Here is an 11,897-nt window from a genome sequence, read left to right on the forward strand (position 1 = left end):
AAGTACCTTTAAAAAGAGAAAAAAACAGAGCTAACGTATAGAATCGAGTGAGAGTGTTCTATCCGAAAGTGCTGTCAACCTATCAACAACAAAATGGCGGTGAATAGATTTGCGAAAGTTTGACAGCTATCATTCCATAGGTAATTCTATTCGATAGGTAAAAAGTGCTTCGAAAGTGCTGTCAACTTGACGGCACTTTCGAATAGAATGCGAGTTAAAACACTCTCACTCGATTCTACACCTACGTTAGCTCTGTTTTTTTTCCGGATCGAGGTGCAGCTCAGCATGTGCTGTGGCCAAAGAGGCCACAGCGTTGGTTTTCAGCTGGCCCTTATATTGGTGATGATATGATGGTGAATTTTAAGCAATTAATAAACTGAAATAATTAATCAAATCAAATCAAATCATTTTATTTGTGAACATAGGTATAGTCATAGTAGGTGTTTTACAGTCTTTTTTGCACTATGTTCTGCACTTACAGGCATACAAAATGTATTCAGTACTTATACAGTACATTATACAAATAAACGAAAACATGCATATCTTTTAAATTATTATTATTATTTTTAAATAAAGCATGCATCTAGTTATTACTGTTTCATTCGAAAATATAATAAATCTATATAATATAAAAAATATATAATAATAATATAAGAAATTTCCACAGAATATAAATATGATTATTTATTTTATTTATTTATACCAAACTTTGTGTAACATAGTTATTTTATTGAAGTTTACGTGCCATTAATTAATTACAATGAAATGTCAGATAAAAATTCAATAACATTTATTTTGGTTTATATTTACAACATTTACAATAAATAACATAAATAGTAGCGCTTAAGAACAACGGTGTAAGTATGTAAAAATAGCACTCAACGTTCAAGGTAACACAAGTAGCTAACTTTAAAGTGTATTTTATCTCAGATACTGTGTGCAAAAGTCAATTTGTGAAATATTAGCACCATATCATATTAAACTCTGCTTTGAGATAAAATACCTAATTTACAGTATCTTAGGCACTCAAAGACTATACGACTATAAACAAGAGCATCTGAAACTGTTAACGGAGCAAATGCATTGCCACAGCAGCGATCAACAGCGTGATTGGTGCAATCACACTTGCAGCTGCATTCCGACCAATCAGGAAGGCGTTTAGACCAATAGCGTTTTTGCTGGCCCAGTCGAGGTTGGAGATGGCAGAGTTGATGACGTTGACTCCAGTCCTGAACTCTGTGCCTTCCAGCTTCAACTGGTTGCTGTACAGCCAGCTTTGGAACTGTGGAGGGAAATAAATTGTTTCATTTTATTAGACAATGGAATCGATGTCGAATGCACAAAAATTTTACTAAGTACTGTCAAAACTTTTATTTTGAAGGGTCTTTTTCTGCAGCCTTATTATTACTTATTCATTACTTATATGTATACAATTAACCACGGAGTACTTACAGCAACGATATCAGAGAAGTCAGTCAGGTATGCAGCAAGAGTGCTAAGAACTGTTTCCAAGCGAGCTGAACCTCCGTACCTGACAGTAATAAGTATTTCATTAGTAATTTTACAAATAAAACAACACTTTAAAATATAAATATATGATAATAATTATAAAGAAAACTAAAAGAAAATATCTATAATAGGTATTAACAAACATTATAAATATAGTGAAAACATGATATATATATATCTATACTATAACTCTAAGTGCAAAAAAGTTCAAAATTATCTTACTGAGTCCTGATGCTTTCGTAGTTGTTGTAAATAAAGTTGAGGACGCCCTTCACATTCTCTTGGTTTCCGAGCAGAGCGTAGCTAACGACATTAGTTTTGTCGTGGATACGGATGCTGCTGCTGTATAGACTCTGCTGGAGGTAGCTGGTTAGAATAAAAACAAGCTGTTAGTGAAAGTATTCTGGAAGTTCAGAGTAAATCTAAAGCTTAAAGTTTAATAATTAAACAATATTATCTTTATTAATACACTGACGAACAATGAAAAAGTTCCACCTGCCATTCAAGTTCCATATGTCTCTGGAACTTTTGTTCTCATTGCTCATGATTGTAGTCTGAATGCATTTGTTCAATCAAAAGTTCACGATAAAGTGATCAGTAACTTACTGTTGAAGTGTGGCCTCGTCCTTAGTGCACCCGAGGGCTCTCAGCATGACGACCATGTCAGCGGTGTTTTGTGAGGAGTTGTAGCGCTGCCACAGGAAGTCGTAGTCAGTCCTGTCGCCCTCACGCACGCCGACGCAGTACACGTGGCGACGGAGGTTCTTGTGGACCCTGCAAATAATAACATTACTGATATACTTGTATCGGGGAGTTGAAAATACATTGTTTGTTAGCTTTGCAAGAGACTTATTTCCAGCAATGGCCTGACTGATTTTATTGCTGGTAGCACATGAGTCATTCGTTAATCAAATTGCAAAAAATGCGTCATGTAGATTATGTTGTTAGATATCCGCAATAGGTATTTCCAATATTTTTTTTGAGTGCTAGATGGTTCTGATATTGTTTCTGGCAAAAATATGTCGCTGATACGGAACTTTACCTAATGTCACGACTTCAACATTTTCAAAGAACAATTTCACTCACAAGTTAGTTGGTGTCTCCCTGAAAGCTTTCCACTTGGCCAAGGAATCGGTGACGCATCCCTCGTGGCCCAGGGTGCAGGCGAAGTTCAAGATCTGGACGCGATTCAGTATAGTGGAGGTCGAGTCTGAAGGGTTCTCGTTATAGCCGAGTTGGTTGATCACAGCATCCATTTGTTCGAGAAGGTAGGCCTGCAAATAAATTATATTATGGCCTTGTATAATTTTCTACTAGGATCACAATCGATCATGTAGCTTGAAAATTCTACTGTACTGCTTGATAGAGCTAACTTTTCTTTCACCTCATGCATCTGGTCACCATCCAGGTAGTCTTAGAAGTAGTCTTAATAAAATAATCCAGGAATGACTATAAACACTCACACTGAACTCGTTGTAGAGCGCGGGGATGTGCTCTGTGCGCCTGCGCAGCCAGGTGAGCTGGCCGATGGCGCCGGCCCACACGTAGTAGTCGGTCTCTTCCTTGAGGAACGCCAGCACGTCGAAGGCGCGCTCGATGCTCACGTCACCGGAGCGGAGGAAGTAGAGGACGTCGTTCACGATCTAGACGATGCGGAAGAGGGCGATAAGGGTAAAAAATAGTTTGAGTCGGGTAAATGTGGGAAGCTAAATGGTGAATTGCTCATTATAACTTTACATATAGCGCCCTCAATACCTTTCGCATATAAGTGTTATAAGTTTTGTAGGTTTCATTATCATCGTTATAAATCCACTGCGCTGTAAATACCCATTCCTTCGTTTTGAGTAGGCATGAGAAATTACAAGCAGAAGGAGAAATTAAAATTGCCATTTTATTAATGTGGTAAGTTGGGTTTTAAATAATTACCTGTGCCCTGTTTAATTTATGGACCGCCTCTCGGCTTGTTCGAAGGCCTCCGGCGATCATTTCCCAGCTGTGGTCATCGTAGTTGACACGGTAGTAACCTAATCCACAAAAATATTCATTATTTTATAGCTCTCTCTCTCAGCCTTCTGTAGTCCACTGTTGGACATAGGCCTCTCCTAACGATCGCCACCCCAAACGGTCACCCGCCATCTGCATCCAGCGGCTTCCCGCTACCTTCCGCAGATCATCAGACCAACGGGTTGGGGGGCGACCGACACGCCGTTTGCCGACACGGGGTCTCCACTCCAGAACCTTTCTACTCCAGCGGTCGTCGGCTCTGCGGGCTACGTGGCCAGCCCATTGCCACTTCAGCGTGCTAATCCTTTTGGCTATGTCGGTAACTTTAGTTCTCCTGCGGATTTCTTCATTACGAATCCTATCTCGCAGGGACACGCCTAACATAGCCCTTTCCATAGCACGTTGAGCAACTCTGAGCTTGTGGATAAGCCCTTTGGTGAAGCACCACGTCTCGGCTCCGTAAGTCATCACTGGCAACACGCACTGATTGAAAACGTTTGTTTTCAGACACTGAGGTATGTTTTCAGTGAAGATGTGTCGTAATTTCCCGAACGCTGCCCATCCGAGTTGGATTCTACGAGCTACCTCTTTATCGAAGTTGGATTTACCTAATCGGATCACTTGTCCTAGGTAGGGATACTGATCAACAACTTCGATGGTGACACCTCCTACAGTTACGGGCGATGATGAAACATGTTCGTTCGACATGACCTTTGTCTTGTCCATGTTCATTTTCAGCCCAACTTGTTTAGAGGCATCATTGAGGTCTGTGAGCATTTCGCCTAACTCCTCCAGCGTTTCCGCCATAATAACTATGTCATCAGCAAATCGTAGATGAGAGATATATTCGCCATTGACGTTAATGCCCAGTCTTTTCCACTCTACAAGCTTAAAAACATCTTCCAGTGCACAGGTGAACAGTTTCGGAGAAATAACATCTCCCTGTCTCACGCCCCTTTGCAACTGGATCGGTTTTGTGCTATGTTCGTGTAATCGAACTGACATTGTGGCAGCATTGTACATACATCTCAACACCTCGATATAGCGATAGTCTATATGGCACCGCTGAAGGGATTGAAGCATCGCCCAGAGCTCAATAGAATCAAAGGCTTTCTCATAGTCCACAAACGCTAGACATAAAGGTAGATTATACTCCTCGGTCTTCTGTATAACCTGCCGAAGCGTGTGTATATGATCTATGGTACTATAGCCTTTTCGGAACCCGGCTTGTTCGGGTGGCTGGAAGTCGTCGAGTCTTTGCTCGAGACGATTCGTAATAACTCTCGAAAACAGCTTGTACACATGGCTCAGAAGTGCAATGGGTCTATAATTCTTCAATAGGGCTTTGTTGCCTTTCTTGAAGAACAAAGTCACTACACTTCTGCTCCATGCCTCCGGGCTTGTGCCTTCGAGTATGACGGAATTAAACAGCCTCCGAAGTGCTATTAAAATCGGTCTACCGCCGGCTTTCAGAAGTTCTGTCGTTATTCCATCATCTCCCGGAGCTTTGTTGTTTTTTAGCTGTTTGAGAGCTATACTAATCTCGTCTAGACTGACGTCCGGAATATCTTCGGTATAGTGTCGGGTGAGTGGCGCTCGGCTGTCGTGAGCACCGCTGGTAATAGGGTTTTGTGTTGTGGTGTATAACTGTCCGTAGAATCTCTCAATTTCTCCCAGAATTTCGGGCACTGATGAAACGGTGTTGCCAGTGTCGGTCTTCAGTTGGGTCAACAGAGTCTGCCGAACAGGTCGATCTCTAGCAAAGACTTTGGAGCCCTTGTTTTGCTCTATTGCGTCTTGAATGCGCTTGCAATTGTAGCGTCTCATATCGCAACGTCTTGCTTTGGCGATCTGTCTGTTTAGACGTCTGTATTCGACCATATCAACTGAAGACTGCAACCTCATTTCTCTCCGTTCTCTTATGAGACTCAGAGTCCCATCTGAGAGTTTTTGAGGTCCTCGGTTGGTTCGGGACGAAAAATATTTCGATCCTACCTCTCGGACAGTTTCCACAAACCTATTATTTAAATCGTCAACTGTAACGCAATTCTCTAAACATATCAGGCGGTCGCAAAGCTCAGACTGAAAGCTTTCGGGATCCTGGATTTGAGCAGGAGTAGGGCGGAGCGTGGACTTCATTAGACGGGAGCGTTCTATTTTGCAGTTTATATTCAAAGTGCCTCTTACGAGTCGGTGATCGCTGCCGGTCTTAACCCTACTGATCACTGAGACATCATTGAATATGTGCTTCTTATCCGTCAATATGAAGTCGATCTCGTTTTTAGTCTTCCCATCGGGGCTAATCCACGTCCACTTCCTTTGTGGCTTCTTCTTGTAGAAGGAGTTCATCATATAGAGGCCCTCCTTCTCCAAGAAGTCAGCCAGCATTTGCCCACGATGGTTCCGGACTCCAAATCCATGTGACCCCACTTTCGTCTCGCCGCCTTCTTGTTTTCCGAGTTTCGCGTTAAAGTCTCCCATCACCACCGTGAAATGAGTAGTGAGCTTACGCAGGGCAGACGATACGTCTTCATACGCAAGTTCGACCTCATCATCGGTGTGCTTAGATGTGGGTGCGTAAACCTGTATTTTATAGCTACTGTAATATTTATAAATATAGCAGCAGCAATTGAACTTTTAGCAAAACGGTATGTTCTTTCACATCATTACTATTCTTATTATAATATCCTAATTATATAAAAATTATTTCAAATTAATACCTGATTGAGCAACGTTAAAGATCACCCATTCATGACCAGCGGGCTTGTTAATTGTAGTACTTTCACCAACCAGGACGGTGGAAGGCTTGGTGTTACTGAAATCAACGTCATCGCCGCGAGTGTATGTTAGAGGAATCTGCCAAAGGGTGTTGGGTCGAATTCCAGACAGTTGATAACGTTCCTGCAAGAAAACATTTCAGAATATTATGATCATGTCATCATCATCAGCCAATAATCATCCACTGCTGGACATAGGCCTCTCCCAAGGAGCGCCACAACACTCGGTCCTCGGCCTTCCTCATCCAACCACTACCCGCCACCCGCCTAAGGTCGTCAGTCCAGCGGGCAGGAGGGCGTCCCACGCTGCGTTTGCCTGTTCGTGGTCTCCACTCAAGAACTCGTCTACCCCAACGGTTATCGGTTCTTCGGCAGATATGACCAGCCCACTGCCACTTCAGCTTGCATATTTTGACAGCTATGTCGGTAACCTTAGTCATCTGATCATGTACTAGTACTAATCTGAAATGATAACACTCGTACTATCCACATACAACGGTTTAATAGTACTGAGAGAAAACGAATTCAAAATAAAAAGAGGATCCAAACCTGTTTGACAGTAATAACGCCGGTTCTGTGGTCTACATTGACATGGACGACAGGGGCGCCAGGGTTCTGGATCCACGAGTCAAAAACATCTGTGATTTTAACATTTGCATATTGGCTTAAAGAGCCATCCTCAGCGACGGCTGTTTCGAATGCGGCATACATCTTTTTAGGGTCTCCAAGCTGGTATTGGCTGCAATGAAAATCTTACACACTTAAATATAATACTAATAATAATATAACCAGGATTAACAATTCAATAGGTAGTTTGTGAACATTTTCATTCGCTAACAACACTCACTTTTCTCTCAAGTAATACTCCAGTGCCTTGTAGAAGGTAGTGGATCCAACAAAGTGTTCCATCATTCTGAGCACAGAAGCTCCCTTGGCGTAGCTGGTGGTGCTGAAATGGGCGTTGATCGAGGGGTTGGTGACCACGCCGGTCCAGTTCATGGGCGTGGCTCCGGAGGAGGCGTCGGCTGCCAGCGCGCTGTGAACGTGATCCACCACGAACTGGTCATCCAGCTCCAGGGAGGGATCAGCCTAAAATAGAAAATAAACAGTTGATAGCCTTCTTTTAACAGTGTTGGTGACATAAACTACATACCTAACACTTAACAAGTTTTCTTATATTGTAGATATGACTTTGAAAAGTTGACAGATATCGGATATATACAAAAACAAATGCAATAAGAATAAGCCTTACGCCGTGAGTAGAGAAATACTCGAAGAAACTAGCGAAGGACTCGTTGAGCCAGAGGTTGCTCCACCAGAAGCAAGTTACGAGGTTTCCGAACCATTTGTGGGCCATTTCGTGAGAGATGATGGTGGCTATGAAGATTTGGTTCTGCAGGTTAGTGTTTTGTTCGTCGTACAGCAAATAAGCTTCCCTGTAAATTAGTGTAATTTAAGATATTGGGTACAAGTTATGACACCCTGTAATTTTTGAAGAATCATCACCATCAGCTAATGACGTAATTAAAGTATACTGAAATTCTCAACATAATTACCTATAGTTAACCATTCCCCAGTTTTCCATAGCTCCCGATGGGAAGTCAGGCAGAGCAATATGGTCGTTCTTCATCGCCACTCCCTCACCCATGGCGTAGTAGTCAAACTTCAGTTTAGTGCTGAGCCAGTTTGTGGTCAACTGGCCGAGTCGGATGGCGTACGCGTGCTGATCCACTGGACCTGAGAACGAATACACCTTGAGATACTTGAGTCAATTTCCTAAAGGACATACAACTCAATCAATTCAAACGTAACCCTCACAAAAAAAAAACACATTTAAATACTGATACAGGGACAATTTCACTTACTCGTCATTCTCATAGTTCAAGTAAAATATTGTATGTAGCTTTCGGGGTAATTATATCGTCTGATGAGATGGTGCTTAGTGAGCGAAAATTGACCCGTGCTAACTGACCTCAGTTAGAATCGGGCGCTTCTCAGTTAAATTCAGTCAGTACTAACCAGGGCGTGAGATGACTCCAAACGGTTTATTGTCCACATTGACTTGCGTCTCCACAAACTTGCTGACGTGGAAGGCGAGTAGGTACGCCGACACGATGGGAGTGCGGTAGAACGTCTCACGCACACGGGTGGATCCGTCTTCTTTTACACTAAAAATTCATTAAACACATCATTGAATTTTTACATTATGTTATTTGTAAAAGGTAAAGAAATAGAAATATTTATACATACATGCATACACATGCACTCACGACTGTAATCCCCGAAGGGGTAGTCAGAGGTGGCTCACAAGCGAGCCACCCTCTTTTCGCAGCACATTTGTACTCACGTGATAGGTTGCGAACCATATTATCGCCGTTTTGGGATAAGTACAATATTGAAGAAGTGATAATTAGTTCTCCATGATATTAAAGATCAAATCTCAGGTGACTATGGAACCGCATTTAACATTATATTAGTTAAATGAGTCTCATTCAATTCATTTACAATAGTTCAACTTTCTAATGTTTCATATGAAACATAGCCGGAATTCCAAAGAACAAAGGAGACCACCCTTTCTTTTTTAATAATTTTAAATCTTTATCATGGAATCATTGGCCTAGCACCGTGCAAACTTGCAAAATTGGTAGAGTAGAGGTCGGATAGTGTCACACTATCCAACCTCGCCATTAAATTTGTAAAAAAAAGCAAGTCCACATACATCGTTTCAAATTTCTCGATAGCCATGTTGGAGTAGGACTGGCTGAAGTCCTCGGGCCGAGTGATGGAGATGGTGAAGTAACTCTTGAACTGGGGCTCGTCGAAACAAGGGAAAGCCTTCCTGGCGTGGTACGGCTGGAACTGGGTTGTGGCGTAGTATCTGGAATTATACGGATGAATGAAAGAATCTACAAAAACATGCAAAATTTGAAACATTAGGTATATTTATAAAGATATCTGCATTGTTTTAATTCAAATTCAAATTATATTGAATTTAATAAAAAAAATAATTGAATTTGAATTTGAATTTGGTTAGTGACCCGGGACAGTAGTCAGAGCCGATGGTCCCGGGTTCGATTCCCGGCTGGGGCAGATATTTGTTTAAACACAGATATTTGTTCTCGGGTCTTGGATATGCCTGTAAAATGGCAATAGGCCCGCCCCCTATTACATTGGGACTAACATACACTGGCGAAAAGTGGGTGCAGCAATGCACCTCTGCCTACCCCGCAAGGGAGTACATTAATACAAGGCGTGAGTGCGTGTGTGTGTGTGTGTGTGTGTATATATATATAATAGAATAAGAATAAACGCAGGAAGCTAGAAAAACAGAGATACCGAAAAACAGATACTCACTCCATGTTGGTGTTGCTGCTGTCAGTGAAGTAGTAGCCCTTGTAGAATCCTCTGTCGAGCGGGTTGGTGTTGATTCTTCCCTTGTAGACAATCTTCAGAGTGTACTCTCCAACGGGGATGGGGTTAGCGAGATTGATCATTAAGATTTCGTAGTAAGGGTCAGTCTCGAATGCACCAGGGGTCTGCAGTGGCACGGGCGCCCCTCTGACATCGAACACCGAGACAGAGCTGATGCTTACTACATTCTGGTGCAGGACGATTTGCTTCATATCATTATCAGCGGTCTGTGGAAAGACATTTACATCATAACTCAAAAGTTGAAATTAATGTGAATTTCATAGTATGGTAATTAGACTTTTCTTCATTTTCACACAAGTTTCAATAAAGAAAAGTGGTACAGAGTGATAAGCTGAGTAAACTTATGGCAACATCCTGAATTGTTTAGATTGTTTAGTTATTTAAAAGTGAGATATTGCAATCTTTTCTTATTATTATTTATTGAATTATAGGTATGAATTGATACATAAAAAACAAGCTTAAAGATACTACAATATCCTCGCAGGATATAATAAAGAGGCTTCCCATTCCATTATAAGTAGGTAATATGAAACAAAAATATACTTATATAATATTTTTATATTGTTTGAGATTAGGTACACCTTATGTACCTTCTGTAATCTCATTTGAAAATCTCTAATTAGGTATTATCGGATTTGTAAGCTTAAAATGTACTAACGAAGCGCAACGTAGGTTAATCCTCATTTTTATTATAATGAATATGATTAAATTCAAGATTAAGATTTAAACAAAAAATTTGAATAAGCATGATAAACCTTTTGTAAATAAGCTTTTTAGTAACATTATTATACGTTTTTTTCGTCAGCATGGTAAAGTTTGAATCTGCGAATATATATAAAGAGCTGTTATAAAGAATCATGCCTTAAAAAATCTAAAGACATATAAAACAGTACCATTTTGTAGATATAATACTAAACTAGGTAAAATCTATACCTGACCTCTATATATATATGCCCTGCAAATGAGCTTAAAATTAGACACAATACTTTTGACGACCGAATGTTGTAGTGGTTAGTCTGGTTAGTGATCCGGCCTGCAATGCCCAAGTTCCCAGGTTCGATTCCCGACCAAGACAGATATTTGATTAACGACAGATACGAGTACTTGTACTTATTCGATAATATATTATGTATCTATCTAAAGATATATTCTATTCTTTTTTAAGTATCTTTGTAGATTTAACGGCTGTCCGATACCCATCCCATATTACAGGCTCTACCTAGTTTGAGGTCGGATGGACATTATTATTATTATACTCACAAGAATATAAATTGAAGTTTCTCCATCAAATCTGTCTTCATCCAAGTACACATCCAAATCGACGGTTTGTCTTAACGGTTTCACGTTATCCTTGAGTCTGTATTTAGGTTCATCTAGGTTGGTGTCGTAGAATTCTACGATGCTGGACCTAAACTCATCATAAGGGCTGCTGTGTATGGCCCCTACAAGGAATACTAGTGCCAAAACTGGCAATAGTATGGATGAACCTGCAAAGTTGGGATTGTTATAAGTGTTGCATATTTAAATTATTATTCTTGTGTCTTCTCTCAACGTAATCTATAAGATCTATGGTCCACTACTGCTCAAGGTTGTTACCCTTAATTATCTTAACTTAGTACTTATTTAAATTGTTCTAATATTATTATAAAAATCATAACATTTACAACTTACCCATGTTGCCCGCCGTAATCCAATAAATGACTGGACTCTACAATTTCCTTAATAAAATACCTTCAAATATTTATCACCCATAATCTCGATAAATTAATCATTAATCTGGTTTTGCGATAAATTATCAGTTTTAAACTCGTTTTAGTCATAAGTACGTTGTCTAAAGATATCGATCGCATAACTGTTTGCGTTATTGTTTGCTGATAGCACTAATTTCAGTAATATAAACTTCATTATACCTACCTTCTTTACTGCATTTAGTATAAGCTCTATTGGATAACCACTGCTAAATATTTTTATTATGATAAAAAAATATATGATCATGTGATCATTATTATGAAAATCAAGATAAGATAAACTAGAACATGTGTTCTATGTAGTTTAGATTTACGTTACGATTTCGATTATACATACTTTAATATTATAATTACATTTTATTAAGTTCCAGCGGGGGATTCTCGATCACCGCCCACCCGTCTTTCAAGTCGCCTGTCAGTTGCGTGA

At 40.2% G+C, this 11,897-nt stretch overlaps 1 protein-coding gene across 1 annotated transcript; it reads right to left on the reverse strand.

The window, feature by feature from the left end:
* Window positions 1–775: 775 nt before the first annotated feature.
* LOC105390989 (membrane alanyl aminopeptidase) lies at window positions 776–11,552 on the reverse strand. The gene is made up of 17 exons (XM_011562395.3): window positions 11,394–11,552; window positions 10,983–11,209; window positions 9,645–9,928; window positions 9,010–9,168; window positions 8,310–8,458; window positions 7,847–8,027; window positions 7,543–7,726; window positions 7,138–7,379; window positions 6,840–7,029; window positions 6,234–6,414; window positions 3,436–3,533; window positions 2,973–3,152; window positions 2,596–2,783; window positions 2,116–2,283; window positions 1,732–1,875; window positions 1,453–1,531; window positions 776–1,282 (listed from the first exon to the last, which is right to left on the reverse strand). Exons 1-17 carry the CDS (start codon window positions 11,395–11,397, stop codon window positions 1,067–1,069), a joined length of 2,874 nt encoding a protein of 957 aa, XP_011560697.3. The 5' UTR covers window positions 11,398–11,552; the 3' UTR covers window positions 776–1,066.
* Window positions 11,553–11,897: the final 345 nt, after the last annotated feature.

The sequence above is a fragment of the Plutella xylostella genome, chromosome 9 (genome assembly GCF_932276165.1).
Source record: "Plutella xylostella chromosome 9, ilPluXylo3.1, whole genome shotgun sequence".
NCBI classification, from domain to species: domain Eukaryota; kingdom Metazoa; phylum Arthropoda; class Insecta; order Lepidoptera; family Plutellidae; genus Plutella; species Plutella xylostella.

Coding starts and splice junctions, on each gene's coding strand:
- LOC105390989 (XM_011562395.3), bottom strand. Junction 8,028..8,309: donor TGGAGTCATCTCACGCCCTG/GTTAGTACTGAC, acceptor ATTCGTTCTCAG/GTCCAGTGGATCAGCACGCG. Junction 2,784..2,972: donor CGCTCTACAACGAGTTCAGT/GTGAGTGTTTAT, acceptor ATTTATTTGCAG/GCCTACCTTCTCGAACAAAT.